Here is a 25,949-nt window from a genome sequence, read left to right on the forward strand (position 1 = left end):
CCCATAGTGAAACACCTCACTCAGTTATCAAAGAACTGGGGATTACTTTAAGTAACCCAAAGTTAACTATTGGGGGCTACTGTAGGATAACACTCTTTTGAACAGAGAAAGAAATGAAACCTTAATAATAACAGGTTAAGGTGTATGTATTTCGAAGATGGGCAAAGGTATAGCTTAAGTCTTTACTTTATTGTATGCAATAACCGTCTGTGAACATCCAGTCCAAATTTGAAAAAGCAGATATATTTTCACTATTTAAAAAAAGAATCCATCCATTGCAAAAACTACACTGAAGAGTAACTAGACCCCAAATCTATGTCTTTAGGTATTTACTAGTGTTGTTGATGGATTCAGGTCCTAGGTTCCTTTTAGTCCAAATTATTTGAATTCTACATATTGTAATATACATATGCATAGTGAATGCCCTCTACTGGTAGAAACCCTGCTTTTGCAATTTAATTTAGCTATTAGCTGATGTGGAGCCAGGTGATTTATATGGAGGCAGCTTTGGTCACCAACAAATCCCCCTCCCTATCCCTCCCTATTAAAACAACATCTCCCGACTCTGCAGACTGTGGAGAATGGATTAGTTAAGTAGCCTTTACCCTTTCAATTAGCCTGTGAATAGCTTTATGCTTATGCTAATGGTTAGCATACACATATCCCAGGTTTGCTTGGAAACTTAAATTCACAAATGTTTGAGAGACTTTTCAATCTTTACAGCAGCATGAGGTGGAATTAGCAAGCTAGCTCGCTAACCAGACAATACAAGAAAAATATAAAAACGTAATGCTGCATCCACACAACCATGTCACAGCGTAAGAAAGCACATTGCTGTGGTCAGATAATCAGTCAATAAAACAGATTCACCAGATCTTGTAATGTGCTGATGTCTTAATTTCAAGTCCACAGAAAAGAGAGAAAAAGCCTCTTCTGTGTTGTGACTGTAATTTTACACTGGGCATGGAAAATGAGCCCATGATAAACGCAACTGCCGCACATATTATATATCATCAAGGCATTATTTAAATTTCCTAGGTAGAGGCACCTCAGTCAAAACTCATGGGTTTAGATTCTCTTAAAAGTCATGAACAAACATTGCTGTGCTTATTTTTACCTCTGGTAGGGGTATCTCAACTTGTAGGGGCTTTAGTTATTTTGTCAAGTATAGCATGAAATGATTGAAATCTATCAATTGCTTTGCTATTTACATTGTGGTAGTGGTAGTTGAATAACTAGTGTGAGCAAATAAGTAACTTTAACTGCCTTATTTATGTTAATATCTTTGATTTGCAGCATGCTCACATCAATGTGATTACTGTAGCTTGATTTGTCAGGCTTTAATTCAAAGGTCTGTCTGTTTTCTCCATTAGCTTTTCCTCAGTAGATTCTACAGAACACTTACTTACACAATGCATTTCTGATGTTGCAGCCGTATAATTAAATTGTTTAAATTCAATCAGTCTAGACTTAATACAGCAGAATAACTAAGTGAAAACAGGATTTTAAGGGTCTGAATACTTATGTCAATGTGGTATTGTTGTTTCTCTTTTAAATATATTTGTAAAACAATCTTCAATCCTGTTTTGGCTTCATCATTATAAGGTATTGAGAATAGATTGATGAGGGGGAAAAAAGGATTTTAAGGATTTTAACAAAAGGTTACTTCATAGAAAAATGTGAAAAAGTGAAGGGGGCTAAACACTTTCTGAATACATATACTATGATCAATGGTGGTGTCACTTAGTACATTTAGTTACTCAAATACTGTGCCTGAGTAAAGTTTAAGTTATTGTGCTTGACTTGAGTATTTCCATTCTATGCTAGTAAATATTTCTACACTACTGCAACTGAAAAGGACATTTTGTACTTTTTACTCCAACACAACTATACATTTTGGTTTGTGATCTCTAATAAAAGAGATGTGTTTCAGATGTACAGAAGTCCCTAAAAGCTCCACAAAGAAGAGTTTTCTCTTGTAACTTCCGACGTGGTACGAATTAAATAACCGTTCAAAGCCTTAAGTGGTAAAATTATCAAAGGTTTAAATTTTTTTTCTTTTCTCCTACATTTTTAATCTTCTCACTCCCCCTAAAATGAACCTGGTGACCCTTTGAAGGTGGCTCGGCCCCTTGGTTTGGAACCATTGGACTAAACCAGCTAACCGTATATAAAGTAGTTCAAAATAGCTTCACCTTAAGGAGCTACAACAGTTCATTTTGATTTGGGTTTGGGAAATGAAAAAAAATACTTGTTTTAAAAAATACTGAAAAAAGAAAAGTGCAGCGTGCTTATGTGTTCATCCCCTTTGCAATGAAACCCTGAATAAGATCTGATACTACCCATTACCTTCAGAGTTCACATTATGTGTTAAATAAAGTCCACCTGTGCGCAATTTAAGTGTCACATGATCTGTCACATGATCTGTCCCATGATCTAACGGAGCACCATTACATTTTTCTCAGATTTGAAGGCATACAGATAACGCATTCACCAGAATGAGACGGACGGTCAAAGGATGCATAAAAATTGGTACTAGCCTGATACCGAGGATCGTCAGGGTGAACAGCTACAGCCACATCTCCCAGCATGGTCTCAGGACGGGTGGTGGACACCGCCACCTCTCCATCTAAAACAAAGGGAAAATGGGCGGGAATCATAATATAATATAACATAACATCAAACCGAAGAACAACATCGACCATGCATCCTATTTTTCCAGTCAGTCACACACACTCACCATGGCCTTCTAAAGGGTAGGCGAAGGTAAGCATTGTTCCAAACTCCACCTTGTCTTCATAACCAGGAACAGATAGCATGGTCTGCCCAGACAGCTCCATGGAGTCAACCTGACAGCAAATCCACACAGCTACATTTACCATCTCTACAATCAGACTTTTTTGTTATTACAGCAAAGTAATAAAGAACAAAATGAATGATGATCCGCCACCTAAAAAAATGTACAACAGGTGGACACAATAAGAGGAATGCTGAGGGCTGCTACAAAGTGTGATATCATAACTGTTTTATGAAAGCTGTCAGGAAACAGTGGACCTCATCCTTCTGTTCATGTAACCAGCCATGTTTTAAAAATGGACCACGTTTACCAGGAGGCAATGCACATTATGTGATTTGGAGTGTTAAAATTCAGTCAGGTTCATAGTTAGGGCTTCTTAGGATACACCGAGCTCCTCTTTCCTCTTCTCTCTTTATGAATTCAATTCCCATTAATTCCCATTAATAACTTTGATGTTCCTGGGACAGAGGATGTTGTATGTTGTACAGATTGTAAAGCTCCCTGATGAAAACTTGCTCAGTTGTGTACAGGAAACCCACTGCCCCACATAAACACCTGTTATCACATACCAAAGGTCCATTTTCACTGTAGGTCATGTGACGACAAATGACATATGGACCTTAAATTAAGATTTTAAAACCAGTAAAAGGAATTCAATGATGACATCATGGTAGTTGTACACATGTGTGACTGATGGAAAATGATTCGATGCTGAAGACATTATATATAATCAATCAAAGGCTTTGGCAGTATCAAAAACAGGGTACCCGCAAGTACAATCCAAAAAATATATTTTTATCAAAAGTAGACCCAACTAGAAAATAGCTAATAACTAAATGCACGTTGACTGATATGTGCCATTCATTTTAGAGAGAAGAATAGAGGGAAGCACTGCATGTGTTTGGATGTTTAAAGCTCATAGAGAGCTGGCACAGCGACTGCTACTGTGGCTGTATTCTGAATTGATGGGTCGAACACTGACTAGTTATTCATGGCCAGATTTATTAGGATGCTTGATGTGTATTTATCAAGCAGAGCAACAGGTTGGAGTCACAGTTTGTGTGTCTGCCAGGTGAGCCTCTCTTTTCATGGATGCGCAGATATAGGATACATTTTGACAGAGGTAGATTATGTATTCCGCTGGATTTACCAAGCTCACTGTCTGGGAAAACTTTCCGCCTCTGAAAAGGAGGTGAAAACAAAGCACAGGTGGAGAGCCACGAGAAAATTGTAGTTGGATAAGAAATATAAACACGTAGTTGTATATACAGCGGGTAAAGTAAGTATTGAACACGTCACCATTTTTCTCAGTAAATATATTTCTAAAGGTGCTATTGACATGAAATGTTCACCAGCTGTCGGTAACAACCCAAGTAATCCATACATACAAAGAAAACCAAACAAATAAGTTCAGAAATTAAGTTATGTGTAATAAAATGGAATGACACAGGGGAAAAGTTTTGAACACGCTTACTGAAATGTATTTAATACTTGGTACAAAAGCCTTTGTTGGTAATGACAGCTTCAAGACGCCTCCTGTATGGAGAAACTAGTCGCATGCATTGCTCAGGTGTGATTTCACAAACAGTCTTCAAATCTTGAAGGTTCTGTGGGCCTCTTCTATGAACTCTGATCTTTAGTTCTTTCCATAGATTTTTTATTGGATTCAAGTCAGGTGATTGGCTGGGCCATTCTAGCAGCTTTATTTTCTTTCTCTGAAACCAATTGAGAGTTTCCTTGGCTGTGTGTTTGGGATCATTGTCTTGCTGAAATGTCCACCCTCGTTTCATCTTCATCATCCTGGTAGATGGCAGCAGATTTTTATCAAGAATGTCTCGGTACATTTTTCCATTTATCCTTCCTTCAATTATATGAAGTTTGCCAGTGCCGTATGCTGAAAAACAGCCCCACACCATGATGTTCGCACCTCCAAACTTCACTGTTTGTATGGTGTTTTTGGGGTGATGTGCAGTGCCATTTGACCACCAAACATGGTGTGTATTATGGCATTCAAAGAGTTCAATTTTGGTCTCATCTGACCAGACTATATTCTCCCAGTATTTCACAGGCTTGTCTAAATGTTGTGCAGCAAACTTTAAACGAGCTTCAACATGCTTTTTCTTCAGCAATGGAGTCTTGCGTGGTGAGCGTGCATACAGGCCACGGAGGTTGAATGCATTACTTATTGTTTTCTTTGAAACAATTGTACCTGCTAATTCCAGGTCTTTCTGAAGCTCTCCACAAGTGGTCCTTGGCTCTTGGACAACTCTTCTGATAATTCTTTTCACTCCTCTGTCAGAAATCTTGCAAGGAGCACCTGGTCGTGGCCGGTTTATGGTGAAATGATTTTCTTTCTACTTCCGGATTATGACCCCAACAGTGCTCACTGGAACATTCAGAAGTTTAGAAATCCTTCTGTAACCAATGCCATCAGTATGTTTTGCCACAATAAGGTTGCGAAGGTCTTGAGAGAGCTCTTTGCTTTTACCCATCATGAGATGTTTCTTGTGTGACACCTTGGTAATGAGACACCTTTTTATAGGCCATCAGTTGGGACTGAACCAGCTGATATTAATTTGGACTGACAAGGGGCAGGATTGCTTTCTAATTACTGATAGATTTCAGCTGGTGTCTTGGCTTTCCATGCCTTTCTGCACTTCCCTTTCTTCATGTGTTCAATACTTTTTCCCTGTGTCATTCCATTTTATTACACACAACTTAATTTCTGAACTTATTTGTTTGGTTTTCTTTGTATGTATGGATTACTTGGGTTGTTACCGACATCTGGTGAAAATGTCATGTCAATAGCACCTTTAGAAATATATTTACTGAGAAAAATGATGACGTGTTCAATACTTATTTTACCCGGTGTAACTTAAATGGATTATTAGAAACTCAAACGTCGCGATAAGATTCTATTAATGAACACAATATCTGATTACTGTTACACAGAACTGTGGACGGGAGCTGTAAAATCTCCTTCTCCATCTCCACCTGATCCGTCCGTCTCTCTCCCTCCAGCGGCTGATTAGTGTATTACGTCATCTCCTTTGTGTTTACCATCAATGTGTGATTGCCTCCTAATGTATTAATCATTGAATATATGCTTAAGATTATAATATCAGAATTTTAGGAGCCGTATTCTGAGTAATACTATCAGTTTTTTCATCTAAGGTGGAGCTGGAAATAAGTATATTTGATCAAGATCACTACATAATAAGGTTCAGAACCAGGATCAGTCCAGGAGCTGACTGCATAATGAGCAGCTGCCGCAGTAAATCAGGAGCTCAATGAAAACAACAGCACAAATGTTCTTATTAAATATGGCTCTCTTTGTTCTAAAACTGGTAAAACAGATTATTATTATTATTATTATTATTATTAGAGGAAAAGCCTTACTTATTTACAGCTAGAATATCTGGTATCCATTATTTAGTCCACCTGCTGTCTTCACTGTACACACCTCTATGTCAGAGATGGCAGATTCCAGAGCACAGCTCCAGTTGACCAGAGCCTCTGAGCGATAAATCAGACCAGAGTCACTCAGCCTGACAAAAGCCTCAGTCACAGCCCTGCTGTAGCCCTGGAATCACATTCAAACACATCACACATCAGCATCAACATCCTCTGAACATACGACCCCTTGGGAGCAACATATTCCAAACTCCATCAGGAATATTTGTGATTCTACACAAACACTACACATTTCCCAGGTGCTATAATAAGATAGTGACACATATGAGTGGACTCTTACTGGATCCATGGTGAAACACGCTCTGCTCCAGTCAAGAGAAGCTCCGAGCCTCCTCAGCTGGTGGTAGATCTCTTCTCCTGTCCTGGGGGGACACACATGGACGGAGTGAAGCAAACATGCTGAAGCCCAAACACTGGATGAAGAGTGATGATGTGAATGTGAAGACTCACTCGTTCTTCCATTTCCACACCTCACGTAGAAACTGTTTCCTGGTTAAGTCCTGTCTGCGCTTCCCTCCTTCCCTCAGCAGTCTCCTCTCCACCACCGTCTAACAGAGACACAAAGGACTACATGAGATGCAGCACAAGTACTTTACAATGAGAGGTGTCCTAAAAACCTGTCTGTGGAAAGTCAGAAGAAAATCACTTACCACCTCACAACCAAACAACTGATATCCTTCTCGTTTCATGAAGAGAACTTTTCATTTGCATGGCTCTAAGAGATGTCTGTTATGTGAAGGTGCTGTTTCTTCATGTCAACTCCACATCAAGTTCAGTTTACACGCTATAAGGAGAACTGCTCGGCATAAGAAAACAACTTAAAGTCTACTGTGGTTCAGGAGTTCTAATTAAAGTGATGAGGGACCAACCATGCATTCTGCAGCTCAGCTGAAGCCAATCTGAAGCTTCAGCAGTCGGAGTAAGTCACATCAATTAGATGTCATAAAGTTACTGAACAAATGAGGACTGTAGATTTTGACCATTGGAATTGTGTTTGTAGGGGATCCAGACAAAGCAACATTTACAGCAAGTGTACATATGGGCATGTGAAAATTAAGAAAACCTTAGCCAATCCTATAAATCCCAAACTGTCATGAAAGAGGAAGAAGAAGTTGTCATACCTGTGTTGCAATACCTGCATGGTCACATCCAGGGACCCACAGGACTCTGTAGCCCTGCATCCTCCTCCTGATGGATTACAAATTGATATTTTACTTTCTCAAACAAACAGATCAATTCTCATATAGCGGCAATGCTGCACATGTTACCATCGAACCAGAGCGTCCTCCACAGCTACAGTGAGAGCGTGGCCCAGGTGCAGAGTACCAGTCACGTTTGGTGGAGGGATACACAGAGCGAAGGTCTGATCCACACGGTGAGACAACCTCTCCTGATGGACATGAAAGGTGTGAGAGTGGGTGTGCCAGTCTACGGGTTTGATTTACTACCTGCTACAATGCATTGCTACAAAGCTTTTGCTGCTGTTACAAGTCAAATGTTGACTGTGAAAAAGGCTTTGGGAATCTGGCTCAGCTGAGAACAATGAAGAAAGAAGAGTGGAGTTCATTTTCAGAACACAAACTGGTGAGAAACAATCTATCAATAACATTTTTACTTACCTCTTATTACTACTAGTTTTCCTAGTATTGCTACCTGTGGCTAAACATGCTATTCATTTGTATGACAGGTGATGGAACATTACAGAAACAGTTTGGGAACAGTGGAGCCAGAAAGCTAATGTGTTGGTGCTTTCTTTGTGATGTGGCTCAGGCTATTAGTCAGTGTCAAAATCACACATTAATACAACAGTGACCTTCTGGTTTATGCAAATACAGTCACCATTAATTAGATTGGTTATATGCAAAAAATGTAAAGAACCAACAGCAATCAAACTGTTAATGCACAAGCCACTTAATTTAACTGTTCAATTTCAGTCTGTAAGGGAAACACAATAGCTCTGTGTTATTTTAAATTATATAGATTACATCAAAGGCTCTACTAAAAGAAAGTCAAATATAAATTACTAACTGAGGGGCCATCACTTTAGTTTTTAAGAAGTGTTAGTGTGTTGTGTTGTTTGGTTTGAAATTCCTCACATGTTGTTCTGGACGAAAGAATCCCTCTTTCTCCCACCACTGATACCAGCTGGACTCCACATACTCTGGGCAGTACGAGGATGGGAACAGCAAGCTGGTGTCTGCAGAGAAAAACACACGTTTAAAGTGTGCAGAGAGACACAAGCGGTAGACAAGCTGCTGCTGGAAAAGTCAATCACCTTTCTTTGTCCCTGGAGGTGTTTGAGCAGCGTACACGATCTCCTGCTTCTCACTCCATTTCACTGCTTCATCTTCAGCAGTCTGGAATCCAACAGACCACACAACTATACCATTGACTGCAGATGAACCACTACTTTAATACATCTGGGTGTGTATGGACTGCGTGAGCAGTGAACTATGATATCAAATGTCTATATGATATCTTAACCAAAGTATTGATTGCCATGTATAAAATCACATACACTGAGTAACAGGAATAAACCACAGACACAAAAAATACAATAATGGATTGATCGTATGATGTGGACATTTAGGCAAAAACATGAGGTCACAGAGATATGGGGGGGGGGGGGGGGGGGGGCATGTAAATGAACATAAACCAATAAATCAACAAAAAGCAGATGAAAATATCCAATTTTACATGACCAAAGAAGACTACTGTGCTTGCTTCAACAGACAGAATTAAACATGGACATAAATGAAACCAAAGCTTGGGGGTTTGAAGATGAGGAGTTTTTAACCACTAGTAAGAATTCCACCGTTATGATGGTGTAGGATTTCTGGACTAGTAGTTAAAAAAAGGTTGCTGGAGCCGATTCCAGCTGACATTGGGCGAAGGCAGGGTACATCCTGGACATGTCGCCAGACTATCACAGGGCTTCATGTTTTCAAACCGTTTATTTGATTTCATAATGAAAAAAAAGTACTACCTGGTTATTTTAGAAAATGTGCGTGCCTAAAAAGCAGGACACAGCTGCTTCCTCGTTGGGACATTTCAGTCCCACGTGTCCCACGCAGTGCATGGGTAATTTCTGAAATGGGCAAATGTGAAACCTAACTGGTTTTTTTATATTTTTTTCCAGAGTGAGAGTTTATTAGTGCAAGGAAGATGAAGTAAAAAAGAGACAAAACGTTTGGTTTTCAATTATGTGTTAGTCATAGTCAATTCACAACTAACCTTTGATACAGTTGTAAATACATTCAAATGTGTCCCACTTCATCAGAATAATTTGTGAATGCCAGCAGCAAAATGATTTACACAATGCTTCTCTCTCATATTGTTTGTGTAGTAGCTCTCAGACATTTAAACCACCTTTAACTGCCTGTCAGCTGCCAAGTAACAACTCACGCTTGACCTACACAGCTGCAACTCAAATCCTCTTTTAAGGCTTCAAGTTTATTTGTTCCATTTTGTGCATTAGACTACTGTGATTGCCAGTTGCCCTCTGAGCCCTACCAAAACACAGGTGACCCACACAGCAGGACTGTGGCTGAACATTGTTTGGACACTGAGAGAGGACTAAAGCTGATGCTGTATGCTGCTTTCACTATACAGCCTGTACATTAAGGATACTATTCCTTTACTTAAACATGTCTCAAACCGACAAACTTCCAGTTGTACATTTTGGGTTTTATCTTAAAGGGAATGGCCACTAATCTCACAGAATACTTCTCAGCCTCTGAAAACAGTTGTACAATGTCTTCCATGCCTCTGGAGGAGTTCATATTTGCTCCGTAACTCATTTACTTCGATTGAAGGCTGCACTACAGGCAAGTTCAAGCAGGCCTGTCAGACTGACCATTGACAGGGCCAAAAGAAACGACGAAGGCTAATATGACCATACCTTAAGAAGATAACCTTAATGATGTCATAGTCTAAAGGTTGACCTCTAATTGGGCTTGAAGACTACAAATCAGAGAGCCTGCAGTACAAACTGGAGGAGTGAGGTTTGACAGTCTAAGGCAGCAGGAGGGGTTCCACCTTCAGTATCTCTCTCAAACACATAGTGTTAATCTCACATTATCATCAATATTTACAGAGTTGAGGGAGCTGTTTACAGCAGTCTCTTTCTGAAGCTTCTTTCCTACTTACACTGTGGTGACTTGACAGTATGGCCTCTTCCCGCTCTCGTCTCCGCCTCTGTTTCTCTGCTTGGGACCGTGGAGAGGAGTTTGACTGAGATGGAGATGAAGAGGAGGAGGAAGGTTTTGGTGGGTTGCTGGAGCAGAATTGGGCTTCTCCTCTGGCTGTCAGCCTCAGACTCAGGACACGTCCTGCCCTCAACATTCTCAATAACACGCTACGCAAAAAAACCAACACAGAACCACAGTGGTGTCATAAAGAGTCGTCTGTATGTTAGCTAATCAATTAGCTTAACGTGAAATAAGTTTATCTGCGTGTACAGATACTATTTTAACTGGCTTTGTGTACTTACTGTGCTTTCAATTCAGCGAGTGTTCAGAAATGACAGCCACGACCTTTAAACTTCTCCATTGAAAGCCCGAGAAAGTGCATTTATATCATGTTGTTAACTATATGTAAACGTTGCATCGTTTCATAACTTCGTAGGACAATTGTCATTTCATATCACTCGGTATTTATAATGTTTTTCTATTATGTTTGGCATGTGGATGATGTTTTTGACGGACTGATAGAATGTCACGGACACCAGGAAATACCAAGTGTCCGTCTGGAAATATCTTCCCCACAACACAACTGCTGTCACGCCAAACCGAGAGAGAGAGACGAAGCATCCTGCCTACGTTTAAAAATAAAATGACATATGGAAACGATGTTCACCAAAAATACAATATGAATGGCCTAACTGCTCATCCATTTGATACATAATATCATGAAATAGCACGGTGGTTTGGTGTGACTATTTCTGTCAATGCGACACCATGATTCACAGAGCTGGTGATCGTTTTGAGGTGAAAACATTTAACTTCCGGTTGAGTCTGACTAAGTCGTTTTGCAGCTTGACCACATCTCAACATAGTGTTCAACGCCTCATCATTTTCAAGTCAACAATCTTTAATTCTAATACAGTCTGTTATTTTAAGAACTGAAATCTGCCATTGTAACGTTAGCTGTCATAACGAACAGATACCGTCTATCACTGACGGTCGGCTAATCGTATCTTCATATTTTAAAGGCAGCTAACGGTAGTGTTAGCAAGCAGCTCCAGGGATGGCGGAGGTTCCCGGGACTTCGAGTGAGACGATAACGGAGACTGTTCAGACGAGCACACCGCCGCCGCCCCAGCAGGTAAGCGGGCTGTTCGTGAAGACGTACGTAGACTGTTTTGGTAACGGTGGTAAGTTAACTTACTGCAGAGTCAACCTCTCGGTAGTTGACGTTTCACGAGGCCTAACCTGTTAATCACCTCTGCCTCCTCTAACACGGCAGTCACGTCATTAGTTAAGGTGTTCGCTTACTAAGTTAACGTTACCATCGATGTGTTTATTGGTGCAAATCGTCCTCACGTAGCTAACGGTATGCCGTAACAGTGAGTCCTCTGGTTGGATCGCTAGGTTTCGGTTCTCTGCGCCGGTTCGGGTTCGATTCTGGATCCAGGTAGCGTTACACAGCAGGTGTTCGACTCAAGTCTTGCTGTCTGTACTGATACAAAAAAAACAGACCTTAGCGTCATATCGCGTTCAGACCTGAGAAATCCCCCTCATTGAGACAGTGTTAACAATCCCGTTTGTGATATACTATAGTAGCAGTGTATACAGTCAAACAGATGTGGACACATGTCCATGTGCTTCTGGTCTGGGTCTGTTTCTCCTGGTTTGGTCTTTGTCCCTTAGTTCCAATGAAGGGACATTGACATGCTTCAACAGATAACACAGTAGTGTTATCCCAACAGAATGTTTTCCCAGTTTGGACAGGAAGAACTTGATTGGCCAGCACAGATCCCTGACCTCGATCCCATCCAACACCTTTGGCATGAGCTGAAAGGCCAATTACAAGTCATGAATCACACGTGAACTATGGCAACAGCTGCCTGTGGCCTGGAGGTTCAGGTGACCACATAATATGGGCCATGTAATAAGTGTTTTATTTACCATAAATCTTATCAATCCCACTGGTATCCATTAAATTGGTGAGAATTTAAATAAACGACTATCAAGATGATGAAGATATTGCTGCACTTGTTCAATATGACAGTCACTTGTACATTATGTCACCAAACTATTTGCTTAGATGTAACAGACCAATGGTTCCTTGTTTTACAATTGAAGTTCTACCTTTACATCATCCATTGCGTTGGGCAAGGAGCCATGTTCATGCACTGCCAGCAGAGCCTTATGAATTTGTAGTACTCGACATACAGGACCTTCTGGCTGTGTGAAGGTCCTGTATGTTTACATTTGAAGCCCAATATCTCACAGCAGACCTCTGACATGTTACAGGAGGGACGAAGCCTGACTATCAAGCTGAGGAAGAGGAAGACTGAGAAGAAGGTGGAGTGGTCCAGTGACACCGTCGACAACGAGCACCTAGGGAGAAGGTCTTCAAAATGTGAGTTCATCTTCCTCATGAGCCCCACTGAGAAGTCATGAATGCACTGGTTACTTTTCTGTCAGCAAAGTTGGTATTGTAGAATTTAATAGCTAGAGCTGGTTTAACACGCTGTTAAAAATGGTGTAGGTTGTCCCACATTGTTTTGCTGACGTCTAAAGGCCCTATACATTGTATATATTGTTAGTCCTGAACAGTGTCCCTTTATCTCACTGAGCCACAGTTTTAGAGCTTTAGAGGCCAAAGGCGTTCTACATCCTAATAGTGTCAAAATCTTGTAGCAAATTCTCACAATGTCACTCTTGCTACAACCCATGATTCAACACATCATGTATATAGAATACTCTGCTCGCATGTTTTTCTGTTAACATTGTAGTGCTGCATATCCTAAAACTGATAACTCTGATGGTGGCAGCAGGGTGAACTGGCTAAGGCTGGCTGGGTATTGTCTTTAAAATCCTCTGGACTCTATGCAGGAACCTCTTATCACCTATTTCACATTTTTCACAGTCTATTTATATTTTACATTATTAAGGCTTAGAATGTCTCATCAGCATGGTTTCCATATACCCGGAACCCTGACACCCACTATCCATTAATATACACATATTTACTGTGTATTGGAATCTGTAGATTAGCATACTATAATCAAACTGTCCTAAAACAATTGACATGCAAAATGATGCCACTCCTGAGAGAACTTACTTTACTTAACTAATCATGACCATAACAGATATCACCTGCATAGAGTAGCTAAGACACATAGTGACAGCACCCTAAACCTGTGCATTATATAGTTAAAACTGAGGGTCAAAGGTGTTGTGTGGTGGATTAGATTAGATTAGATAAAAAATAATCTCAAAATTCTATGATTTTTGAATTCTGACTATGTTCAGAATGTAATTATATCAGAAGTGAAATAATTCATTTTCTTTATATGGCTGTAATGCTCTTCCATATTTATGCATACAGTGTGTATCAGTGTGAAGGGTTAAACCCCTCCTTGATACACAGCTCTGCCTCTTCACCCTCCTGCTGAACTACTTCATTATCAAATCAAACTGCAGTTGAAAATCAATTTTTACCACATGCGTCCTATATCTGAAGAGAAACGTTTGAACAATATGTCATGGTGTATGAGAACTATGAGCTCACAACGAGTCAGTGAAAGCATCAGCTGTAGATCACGTGGATGGATCCTAACCGTGTATGTTGTGTTCCAGGCTGCTGTATTTATGAGAAGCCCCGGCAGTTTGGAGAGTCGTCCTCTGAAAGCGAGGGAGATGATGATGATGAAGGCTGCGGAAGTGCTCATTGTATCCTGGGCCACGGCAGGAGAGGCCAAGGACAGACGGGGGGTGGGGGAACCACAGTGCCCCCAAACTCTGGAGGGTCACACACCCACTAGTGAGCAATCAGGCTGAATGTGGGGTCTGAGGGGTTTCTCGCCATGACAACGACTGCACTCTTTTTTTAGTTTCGGGCCATCACTGAGGTACAGGTAGGAGTCAGAAGCTGCCCGCTGCTGGAGCAGGATCACTGCCTCTGTACTGCCGCTCTAAAAAGCACGGAGCAACATGGATTATTGAATTAGCCTAATTGAAAACCCTGCTCTCCTTTCTACAGTAATGAGCATGCTCAGTATTGTGCCAACTGACATGAGTAACATGAATGCTGACTACAAGTTCACATTTAAACTTTCTAAAAGGAGATTTGCTGTAATGGTTTTTGCATGTTTTAGCCCGTTAACTACAGATCACACACAGTATGCATCACTTGAACATCACTGCTGAGCATTCTCAAGAGCAGCTAACAAAATGGCAGCATTAGCAATGCTTTACTATTTCACAGGCAGCCATTGGTTTCCATTTAATTCACTATGCTATGACAATAAACTCTGAGGTTTGCGATCCATCACAGTGAACATCAACTGATGATTATTTCTTAATTGCTTAAGCTTCTGAATATTTTCTCAAGTTATGGAGTAGTCCTTTTTGTCTATGAAATGTGTGAAGATGGAGAAAAGAGTCCATCTCTCTATTCAGGACCCTTGGTGACAAAGAAAAGCATCAGAGGCTGGAACCAGTGAGGGTTTGACATTTTTGCTTTATCGAATGAAAAGACTACCTTTTCTCAATTATCAAAATAGTAGCAGATTCATTCTGTCAAGATACTAAATGACACAATTGAAAAATCCGTACAGATCTATTCAATATTTGTTTCAATTCATTTGATGAATGAATTGTTTGTTAAAAGGTCTGACAATGTTTAGCTATAAGGTGACATCTTAATGTGGCAACCCAAAGATATTCCCTTCACAAATATATCCCAAAGTATTAATATTCTAGAAAATTTAGCTGATTAAAATCTTTTTTTTGTTGTTTTATTTTTACACAAAACATCAGCCTGCACTTAGACCTGCGTTACCCTCTAATGGTTGATAATCGCTTCCAACAATGAAACATGCAATGATGGATTACAAGCCTTTACAAGTTGGTACTGCCTGTTAGTCAGGATAAAGGTTCTAAAAACTCTTGTCATGTGACAGCGTGCTTTGGAAAATGGTTGGCAGCAGTAATGTAAACAATATGTGATGGTCATAAATGAGGCCAAACATGTGGGAGTCACTGGTACTGTGTATGGTCTGTAGCAATGTCACCATGGCAAAAGACAACATGCACCATTGAGTTGGCCTCAGTTATATTTCTGCTCTCCTCTCAACACGTAAAACACGAACCAACTAACCTAATTAGCACGGATGGTGTTTAACCCCTTAACATCCAGGTTGACATGCAGTGCTGATAAAAGCCTTGGACTTCTAATGTTTTTGCCTGTTTCACTAAAAATTATTTCGATCATCTTCACATAACTGCAGACCATGTGACTGAGTAGGAGCTCCAGGTCTCTAGAAGTTAGATTGCCCTGCTGTAGTAGAACGAGTGGACTTCAATGGCTGAAACAGTTTGGAGTGTTTTGGATCAGCAGTAATGCAAAGAGTTTGTGATTTGTCATGAAGGAACTAAAACATATAGAGCACTACTTTTTATTTGACCTCTGCAGAGTTCAGACATCTGTGCACAGACTCTAACAGGAAATGCTGGAGCTCAGCATGCAGCATGTTAGGAGGGGAAGAGATGGACCTGGAGGCCATTCAAGGCTAAGGTCATTGTAAATAATACAGCACATTGCTTTTTATTCTTAATTTATTGCTGGACTTCATTCCAAACATGCTAAAACTTGATATGCAGTTGACCTCAGTCTGTGTAGTAACATTGCAGTCACAAACCATTATTTGAGAATTAGAACAGAGTAGACTGGACACCAAGCAAGTTCTCCCTTTTTGATTTAGTTGAGTGAGTATTGTCTGTTTCTGGTTTGTATACCTGTGTAAAGTTTAGTGACAGATGCTGACAGAACATATTGCAGAAGACTAATCTCATGGCAGTATTAGATGAGCCAGCCCTGGGCCCTGTTCTTCATCTGTGAAGAACTCCATTTACTTGATTGAATTGGAACTGATTTAACACAAGCCTGGTTTATTCAGTTCTTCAAACCTGTTTCTTTGATTTCTAAACAATTGTAGTTTGCTGTTCAAAGAGCTCTTCATCCAGACAGACTTCTAGCACAGTAAAAGCTTAGCTCTCACCTCCTCAGATTACAGATCACTGTTATTGATGATGAGACCTCGCTGACAGAAGAGTGCTGGTATCACTTTTAAAACCTCTGCTGGATTACATTTCTTCATTGATCTTTAGATGAATCCATTGTATCCACTGGACAATCCTAGAAACAAAGACATTTAGTTTATTTCCTTGCACAAGATGTTAATGGGTGAAGTCAGATGGGGGTCGTTGACAACGCCAATGTGGACAAGTAAGACAAGTTCAGTTCTGTTAATGCACCCAAATGTTCTCATTCAGTACAGCTGCATGTGGGTCATAATTTAACTCGATGAACTCTGTTTGAAGACTGAGGGTATATGTGTGCTCTGCAGGATGACTGACTGCTGCTTAATGCTGTGAGCTAACGGATAAAGACACCGTGTTCTATGATCAGAAAACTTCTTCTCACCAAGACAAGATGGGACGGGACAGGGGGAGGTGCATGACTGCTGGCTCAGGCTTTGTACTCATGTCTTAGCTATGACCAAAACTCACCTGACACATGCTCCATCATCATCATCATCATCCTCTGCAGCTCCAGACCATGTTTAATATGTAACACACTGTTAATTTAAGCCACCACGTTGTGTACTATCTCTTCACATTGACATTGTTACATATGTACATTGTTCTTGTACTAGTAATGCACCTTTCTGTATATACTATTAAGCATATGAAAGCAGGTTTAATGTGAATTAAAGTTTTAAACTGATGAAGGGGCCTCTCAGTGTGTGTTGTACATTACATAGGAGTATGACGCTAAATGGTCAAGCATCCCCAAAGGATCTCCTTTTATTTCTCCTTAGCTAAAGACGAGTCTCTGGTGAGAGAGGGTGACGCTTTTTTAAAAGATGAATCCATGTCTTTATCTGCAGTATAACATAAAGATTAAAAAATGATTCTGTGATTTCCAACTGGATCACCAACTGACCAGAGCAATGACTGACTCATGGCCCCAGAGGTTCACCTGGTTACCGGTCAGGTGCCAGTTGGTTTGCGTCATTTGTTTGGGGTTGTAAAGATATGCATGATTATGGCACATCAACGGAGCAGGACCTTAAATGACTTAAGGAGGAAGCAACTATGGAGATTACATTTTTCCAATTTCTGAATGTCAGTGTCATAGTGTGAAATTAACTTTTTTTTTCAGCGAACTGAAATGACCAAACAAATGGCTTACAGGAGGGTAGCATAATACAGCCACACTGTATGTATGGCTATGGCTCTGAGGTAGAGCGGGTAGTCTTCCAACTGGAAGATCCACAGTTTGATCCCCTAATCCTCGAGTCCGCATGACAAAGTGTCTTTGGGAAAGCCAGTTAATTCCCCAAATTGGTCGAAATTAATTTAGGTCTAGCGTCCTGATGGGCAGGTGGCACCCTGCATAAATGATGACATGTAGTGGTTAAGCACTTTGAGTGGTCAGAAGACTAGAAAGGTGTGACATATAAATACAAGTCTGTTCACCATTTAATGTATTTGTCATGTGTCTTTACACGAGCGTGGTCCTTTGAACTTCCTTGCTGTTTGTTTTCTTCTTTGGGAATGTTTGATGCTCTGCCTCTGTGTTGGTTCTACTGAAAAGCTTATCCAAGCAAAATAAACAAATATGCAACCAATATCAACATTTAATATTCCATCCAGGATTTCAGAAAGATGTGTAGGGAATGAAAAACAAGCAGACAACGTAATAGAAGGGGATTTTTATTAAGCCGTTGGGGATCTAACCATGGTGTAGGGTCTCTAAATGAGATGTACAGTAATGGTTCACAGCAGATTCTTCCTCCAGGTGAGACGACACCACAGGTATCAGTGAGGTCCCTCCTTGTTTCAGGAAGCATGACAGACGTTCTTTAGCTCCAGTGGAAATTTCACTGCAATTAACTCCCATAAAAACAATGAATAAAAGCATTGTCACCTTCTTGGGACTGAAGTTGTTCATGGACATTTGGTCAAATTTAGTTTTACATTTGTGTGCACAAATGAAAACATTAAAATTACAAATACAAATACAATTTCATTGTCTGAAAAATAAATCAATACTATTATAGATAAAAAATAAAATAAAAACTACTGCGCCAATACGCTCTTTAACATAAGACAGCCATAATAACAAAAGTATTCAGAAAAGGGTATTTACATTTATTTTTCATTTGTAACAATATAAATCAAAAAAAACATTTAAATTAAAGTAAATGGCTGCAATATAATCATATTGATTATATAGTGGGGCAGCTGTGGCACATGAGGTAGAGCGCTTGTCCCGTAACCACAAGGTTGGTGGTTCAAACCCCTCTACCGGCAACATGCCGAGGTGTCCTTGAGCAAGACACCTAACCCCAAGTTGCTCCCCGGGCGCTTCATTGCAGCCCACTGCTCCTCCGGGATGGGTTAAATGCAGAGAAATAATTTCCCAATTGTGGGACTAATAAAGGCTTAATTATTATTATTATTATTAATCTGCCAATTATTTTCTTCTGTAAATTTGAAAAAAAAAAAAAAAAAAATGGCCATCATAATTTCGTAAAGCCAAAATGTCATCTTAAAATGACCTGTTTTGCTGTACTAACAATGCAGAAAAACTGACAACTGAGATATTGGAACGAGTAAGTCTTTCCAGATCTGCTGATTTTCTACTTTATCTCTTCATATTCGAGTTGGTTATATAGAAAGAAAGTTTTATTTTGTTTCCATCCAGTTTAAATGAATCATGTTTTAGAATGAACTAACAAGGTTAAGCTCGTTTTAGATCAGTGTGAAAGAGAAACTTGAATTCATAGGATGAACAATTGTATTTTTCTGTTAATTTGCAAGCATATTTCCTTTACTGACGTTTTGTGAATTTATTTTGTTTATGTATCAGATGTAGTGAAATTGCTGCTCAAGGCATCCTGGAACATGTAGGCACAGCCAGCATAGCTCTGCAGGCAGAGAGATCAGCTTTCCCGATCAATAAAGCAATTGTGTGGAACTTCTCTTTCTTAGGGGACTACATTTCCCATCAGCAGTGATTGGACAGCCACATTAGAGTTTCAGTTTCAAAAGCAATCGATTATCAAAATAGCTGCAGATAACTCTTCTATCCATCGGCTAATCGATTATTCCAGCCCTAAATTTTAAAGTTAAGTTTGCAGTTTCATTTTCATGTTTAGGTTGAAAATTGTTCTGCCAATTTGAAAACTTAAATGACAAGACAATTTGACATTTAGTTCCATGTCATATTGGAGTGTTCTGCTTAGGAGTACAATGAAAATTAGGTTTTTTACTTTTCCATTTTGGTAGCAGTTCAGCCTTTTCATAAATATAGGATTTTAACATTTATATTCTAATTTGGTCATACATCATGTGCACACAGTTGGACAATTACATCTCGATACGATAATTTAATTACAATATTATCAGCCACAGGCTTTGACATCTAACAGGCTGTAAGAAAGGTATGCAAACTTATCCATATTTTTTTTTAAATGGACCAGAGGCACATGCTATACAGAGAATGTCTGATGCAAGTCAAATGTGGTCAAATACAACAGGAATGTTGAATGCAATACATGCTATTGTGAACTAAAACCAACATATCATTTTTGTACCTTTACATCTAAAGCATGGTAAGGAAGATAAAGCCCATAAAAATGCATACTTGTGGAGAAATATAGGATTGAAACAAGCAATATCAAAGGAGAGAAAATAGACATGAAGTAGAAAAACTATTGTGCAAAGAGCACATTAAAATGTGCTGCTGGTGTCATGTGTCACTTATAATCTCTTAACGGATACTTCCTCCTCCGCAACAATCATAGTGCCATGTTCTCAATGAGTTCATGTTATTTAAAATACTCCAAGTACTGTATGCCTCTGTAACAGGTCAGACAGAATCCTTCACTTCAATTTGTCAGCAAGTACTAAACTGAAGTGATGAACGTTCTATTAATTTATAGTTGAGAACCAGCAGCAACTATCACAGCTGAGTGCTGAAACCACATCCTCAACAGCAATAGACGCTTGTTCCAAGAAGAAAAAAAAACATCGAACCAACCATAGCATTTCATTCATTAAGTTCTCAATGTCAAAATACACATTTTTATTTTGAAGAAACAAACTTTGTGGTCAAAGCGGATTAAGCAGATTTTATGGCTTCAATAGGGTATATTCTGCATTGTGTGTGTGTGTGTGTGTGTGTGTGTGTGTGTATGTAAATGGGTAAATCAGTTGTCAGGGCTGGTTACTCCTAGCTCATCCAGACTTTTGCTCCAGTACATTAGCCTTCTGTTCAACAAATGAGACATGATGTCACAGATGTGATGTGAGTAACACACAAACATTACCCAGCATGATCAGACTGTAAACAAACGGTACCGCAGTTTGTGAACCGGAAGTGTAATATTGTACAAAACTAGGTGATGATCCCGGGCTGGAATAAGTGCTTCTCGATTTCCAAATATGGTGCAATGTTTCAATCCTCAACGTGTGAATCTGCTGCTTAAAGAGGAACAAAGGTTGAACGTGACAATAAAAAGCAACAGAGCGAATCTTTCTCTTTTTGGAACAGTCATGGCTCCTTTTATTACTTACCACCATTATAATAGTAGTTTACTGTCTGATACTAAACTTAGTACTGCGATCCATGTTAACGTCCTGCTGACAACATTCAGATTGAGGACAGATCAATAGTGTTGAACATAAAGTGACACGAGTAAAACTTCTATGAGCTTGTGATGAAGGTGCGATACATTTGTTAAGTGACCCTGTAGAACACGGAGGTGCAGTGAAACAGTCCCGCTGCAGGAGGTCTGATACAGCTGGACTGATGTCGGAGGACTCCGGAATACTGCGTCTTCTCAGCGTCTGTGGAAAAGACAGAGCTCTCTTAATAAGCAGCTGATCTGGGGACAGCGCTCCAGTGCTGGCCTCTGGTTGGTTCAGTTGCCATTGGACTTCTGGAAAACTGTACACTCTGCACTATGAGCAAAATAGGTCACATATGAACTCATTAATACTCAGGTGAACTTAAGGAGACTGTCCCAGGGTAGAGCTGGGTTTCTCCACATTGTTTTGGATCATTTTAACTTTTCAATTTCTTAATTTTGCAGTTTTAATTTCTATCGGTAATAACATAATACTCTCTGAGAACACAATGACCACCAATCACCAAAACCACTGGAGCAGTCAAGATGATCAGCCATATTGGAAAGAAACTTCCTAGTTAGTCAGACTTATTGGAAAAGAAAACATTAGTAGCCAAACTTTCTGTTGTAACCACTCCTTGCTTCAGCTTTGACTTACTGTACTGTGGTTTTTTTCCTGTTTAATAATGAGCAACATTTCAGGTGTGCTCAATGAAATAATCTAAATAAACTGTCCTTTGGTTTCCAACCGGTCTGATCCTCTGACTGCTTGAGTTCTTTTTGTTGTAGAAAGTCACAGTGTTTGCCAATCTTAGCAGTTCATTTTGTGAATACAATGTTATCATAAAATGATAACTATGGAAACAAAACCCAGTAATAATTATCAACCAGAACTTCACTTTAATAACATAAAAAATGGGAGCCAATAGTTGGCTCAAATGGGATACTTATTGCACAATTAAAAGATTAACTACCACAATTCTGTTTACTTCAGGTGAGCTCTGTTTTTGGTCACTGCTTGGTGTCAGACAACCAATCAACTGTCCTCTACACATCCAAATGTAAGGACTGAACTGTGAAAGGGAACACAGTATGGTACAGTTTGGCTAATGGTTGTCTAGACACAATTAACTCTGATGATACATTTCTCTGTGAACAGATCAATATGAAAAGTGAAGCATTGGGAGAGCAGAGACCTGGAGCAAAATAACTGTGTGAATCCTTACTCTCTGTGGTTCCTGCTGGTTCTCACAGCACACAGAGGATGTCACATTTCTTTTTCTATGGTAACAGAATCTAAATAGATGAAGATGGCCTTACTGTGTGTGAGGATGTGAATGTTGTATACCAGCTGAGACAGAAGTTGTTCCTCTTACAGTATCTGATTGAGAAAAACTTAAAATGGCCATACATTTAGCTCCTGTGTCCTATCATTTGATCCCAGCCTTTAATCAATGCGTGCTGAGTGCAATATAAAAAATACATGTACAAGCACACGGGCCGTCGCCAGGGTATCAGACACACAATTAAGCCGGAGGTCCACCAAAGTCTTCATGTAAGTCTGGTTTCATTCTGATCTCTAATAATCTGACTAAAAAAAGATCACAATCTCTGAGAACTGGCGGCATGTTATGTGCATAGGCCAAGAACAAAGACCTAGCAGAGGATTTATTTGCAACTAAAAATAATTATGACTTGCCTTGATCGAATCCCTTTAGGCATCAACAAGAAGTGTGTCTGACTTTTATTATATAAACACAGCTAACCACTCAGTTCACTAAAAAAAACTAGGAAACGTTGTGCATTCAAAATATTACATAAGTAAAAGAGTAGACTGATGTTTTTAAAAGGTAAAGTACTTTTCTGTTGAAAAATAGCCCTTATGAGTGATATATTAGTATGTTTCATATTACAGTTATCACTGAAAGTGGAAGAAGTATTTCCCTCTGTAGTTGGTCAAGCTGCAACTATTTAAAGTAGTTTCTAAAGAGTTGTGTAGTTTATTCTATATTATAATAACATCGCACCTTTTGAACTTGAAGTGAACCTGCAAAGTAACTCATTTGTGAAATAAAGGGATTTACGAGGCCAACATCTACCAATATCATATAATATTGATAGATGGGAATTTTAAATATACGGTAACGTTATATCAACAAATATTAATAAACAGACAATAAGCCATTTTTGTTCGTAGTGATGCTTTGACCTTAGATTTTTGGTTTGGGACTTTTTTAAATTTGAATTGAACTTATGCAGTCATAGAACCAAAACACTACTGCAAATTGTCAGAGTGAAAACACGTTAGTCAGGTGTTAAAATGTAACCTAAATATCACATCAGATGAATGAAGGGGCTTACCTTAAATTCAGCTTGTCTTCACCTTGTCCTTAACAGACACAAGCTTTTCTTCAGGTTCTCTATTGTCTTTCATGTCTTCGTTCTCCTTGCCCTCCTCATCATAGTCTTCTTTTTCTTCCTCTACACCAAGGATCACACTCTGACGAACACTGACAGAGATCACCAATGCCTGGATGATGCCATAGATCAAAGCAAACTGAGGGAGATACTCCTGGATCAACCAGAGTAATCCTGCCATTCCAACTGTGGAGACAAAAAACATGGCCATACCGTGGAACCACAGCCTCAGCCCTCCTTGGACCCCCAACACCTCCAGGATCAGCTTGGCAGGGGGGGACACAGTCCACAGAAAACCAACGACAAACAGATCAAACAAGTGGCGGAGGAAGTTGAAACAGATCTCGTAGTGCTCTGGAAGGATTTCCACCTTCCAGCTGTGTGCAAAGAGTCGGAACGGAGATGGCAGCTCAGAGGAAGGAGGCATAGGAGACGGAGGAGGCGTTCCGTAGTCAGAAAAGTCCCCATCATCAAAGTCACACACATCTTCACTCCGACCATCACGTTTCCTTCGTCTTAATCCACTTGGTTCTGTTTTTCTTGGCCACGAAAGGTAAGAAGTTGGGAGATATTTATTCCACCATCTAGAAACTTGCTCTGAATTTGCACCTATCTCCTGTTTCCCAGCACTTAGGACTTTTATTGCCATGGGCTGAAGCTTCTCCTGCGCCTCCCAGTACTCCTCTGCTGGACTACTTTGGTAACTTTGACCTTTCCACCCTCCCCAGATCCAAGAGGTCCACCCCCCCGTGCCCTGTCTGCTGAAGCCGTGATTCTGGCCATTGGTCATCGCTGTCGTGGTATTCTCTGACCAAGCACTGCCCCACGAGCGCACCCACCCCCATGCTCGGCCTACCACAGCTGTCATGCTTTTTTATGAGTTGAATTCAAATAAAAAGACACTCAGTTCAACAAACAGTTCTCAGCTCCTCTCGCTGACGTTGGCCAGGCAGCTCTGTGAGCTTACTGGAAAAGCATGCATGTACTGCCAGTTCAGTTATAAAGTTGTAATACTTGTTACGATTATCAGGCCTAGGCAAAATGACGTCTTTAAGCCATAGACACACCTGTGGGTGTGTTTGAGTAGTTCAACAGAGACACTGAGTGATACCTCTTTTCATTACTTACAATGCTCTTAATGAAATGACAGCATTTGTAAGCCAGGCTTCTCGTCTACATGTCTTTGCTCTAACCTGGCAACCTTTGCAGCCACGGTTGCTTTTAAATAACTCAAATTCACCTCGAAATATGCTCAATGAGAAGGTTAGCACCGGTTAGTTCCACGTCAATAGGTTGTGTGACCTCGGCTTCAGCTTTTTAAACGTCAATCGACTTTGCTTGATAAACTTGTCCAACTCTTTAGTCCCCCTAAACGCACTTCAGTCTTCAAACCTGGAAATGAAGCAAAAGAAGCGTTAGCTAAAAAAATGTCAAAATACCAAGTCAACATGAATGCTGGTTAGCTAATGTTACACGTCTACATAGTCGTCTGTGGGTTTGAAACGTGACTAGAAAGAGACATTGGTTTGCAACTAACGTCGGCTGGTTTAACCTTTACTCAAACTTGTAGGGAAGATATGTGTCGACTTTTCGGTGTGTCGTAGCTAATCTGATAAATGCTCACCTTCAGCGACGTCAGTTTGAGTTTTTTGTCAGACCGTAAGCTAGCCCTGCTTGTTAGCATCAACTATGTCTGCACACAGATTCAAGTTCCTCAGCTTCCGGAGACCGTGTTGTAAACACACTGACGTGTTATCGTTTGGATTAAGCAAGTGTACCACTAAAGTTTACTGACGGCAGGTATTGCTAGCCCTAAAGGTACTGCTAAAAAAAAAAAAGCCAGGTTAAGCTCTGTCTCTCAGGTCCACTGAAACGTTAAACGTTACCTAGGTTAGCTAGGTACGTGAACAAAGAGACGGACTACCGGTTCGGTGTCTTTCAAAATAAAATGTAGTTGACCACGTCCAATATACTTTATTACGCTCTTGTACTAGGTTTTGGGCTTTCCACAGATAATCTGGCCATAGTGGAACCCACGGTCACTTACTTCGTGGCACCAGTATCCATTAATAACTTGGGTGCGGTCTCAAACACATAAATCAGGTGGTTACATTAAAAGTGGCCTCGTGGAGAGTGGTTTATTTTATTATTTTGTCTTAAACAGCCCCCTTTGTTAATCTGCCTTAAATTAAAAGTTACAAAACTTTGGATAAACTGTAACACAACAGTCCCTTTCAATTACATAGACACCAGATTGGTTTAATCTAGCAGCCAACTGGACGAGGTAGAAGGTCATCTGGTTGATTTAATCCACTGCCATCATTCAGTCGGTTAATACAATTTGTATGTTAGTCACAAGTTGCAATGCAACAACAGATTTCAGTGAAG

General features: G+C 40.0%; 3 protein-coding genes across 7 annotated transcripts in view; 1 reads left to right on the forward strand and 2 right to left on the reverse strand.

Annotated features, from left to right (window-relative positions):
• The window catches only part of vars2 (valyl-tRNA synthetase 2, mitochondrial), a 30,522-nt gene extending 19,495 nt beyond the window's left edge, over positions 1–11,027 (reverse strand). For all 3 annotated transcript variants that reach the window (XM_054606714.1, XM_054606713.1, XM_054606712.1), the window contains exons 1-11: positions 10,764–11,027; positions 10,421–10,628; positions 8,547–8,628; positions 8,368–8,468; positions 7,540–7,661; positions 7,393–7,459; positions 6,722–6,819; positions 6,552–6,633; positions 6,261–6,380; positions 2,741–2,849; positions 2,541–2,629 (exon numbers count right to left, since the gene is read on the reverse strand). In XM_054606714.1, the coding sequence (XP_054462689.1) occupies positions 2,541–2,629; positions 2,741–2,849; positions 6,261–6,380; positions 6,552–6,633; positions 6,722–6,819; positions 7,393–7,459; positions 7,540–7,661; positions 8,368–8,468; positions 8,547–8,628; positions 10,421–10,615 (1,065 nt within the window). In that variant the 5' untranslated portion in view covers positions 10,616–10,628; positions 10,764–11,027. The remainder of the gene's footprint in view (positions 1–2,540; positions 2,630–2,740; positions 2,850–6,260; positions 6,381–6,551; positions 6,634–6,721; positions 6,820–7,392; positions 7,460–7,539; positions 7,662–8,367; positions 8,469–8,546; positions 8,629–10,420; positions 10,629–10,763) is intronic.
• A 256-nt stretch (positions 11,028–11,283) lies between these two features.
• On the forward strand, positions 11,284–17,628 carry ppp1r11 (protein phosphatase 1, regulatory (inhibitor) subunit 11). Of its 3 annotated transcripts, none has more exons than XR_008531530.1 (4): positions 11,284–11,596; positions 12,748–12,856; positions 14,080–16,729; positions 16,851–17,628. XR_008531530.1 is itself a non-coding variant. In XM_054606729.1 (4 exons), coding segments are annotated over exons 1-4 (372 nt in total). In that variant the 5' UTR covers positions 11,284–11,518; the 3' UTR covers positions 16,852–17,233. The 3 variants fall into 3 exon arrangements, 2 of the variants coding, with proteins under 2 accessions (XP_054462704.1, XP_054462703.1); XM_054606729.1 differs by having other exon boundaries at positions 14,080–14,263; positions 16,851–17,233; XM_054606728.1 differs by having other exon boundaries at positions 14,080–17,627.
• A 608-nt stretch (positions 17,629–18,236) lies between these two features.
• Positions 18,237–25,442, reverse strand: c10h6orf47 (chromosome 10 C6orf47 homolog). The gene is made up of 3 exons (XM_054606727.1): positions 25,186–25,442; positions 23,505–24,953; positions 18,237–21,363 (listed from the first exon to the last, which is right to left on the reverse strand). Exon 2 carries the CDS (start codon positions 24,427–24,429, stop codon positions 23,512–23,514), a length of 918 nt encoding a protein of 305 aa, XP_054462702.1. The 5' UTR covers positions 24,430–24,953; positions 25,186–25,442; the 3' UTR covers positions 18,237–21,363; positions 23,505–23,511.
• Positions 25,443–25,949: the final 507 nt, after the last annotated feature.

This window comes from Anoplopoma fimbria, chromosome 10 (assembly GCF_027596085.1).
Source record: "Anoplopoma fimbria isolate UVic2021 breed Golden Eagle Sablefish chromosome 10, Afim_UVic_2022, whole genome shotgun sequence".
Taxonomy (NCBI): domain Eukaryota; kingdom Metazoa; phylum Chordata; class Actinopteri; order Perciformes; family Anoplopomatidae; genus Anoplopoma; species Anoplopoma fimbria.

Excerpts from the sequence above, each read along its gene's own strand:
- c10h6orf47 (XM_054606727.1), bottom strand. The coding sequence starts at position 24,429 with ATGACAGCTGTGGTAGGCCGAGCATGGGGGTGGGTGCGCTCGTGGGGC.
- ppp1r11 (XM_054606728.1), top strand. The coding sequence starts at position 11,519 with ATGGCGGAGGTTCCCGGGACTTCGAGTGAGACGATAACGGAGACTGTT. Across the intron at positions 11,597-12,747 it reads CACCGCCGCCGCCCCAGCAG|GAGGGACGAAGCCTGACTAT; the intron begins GTAAGCGGGCTG and ends GACATGTTACAG. Across the intron at positions 12,857-14,079 it reads AGGGAGAAGGTCTTCAAAAT|GCTGCTGTATTTATGAGAAG; the intron begins GTGAGTTCATCT and ends GTTGTGTTCCAG.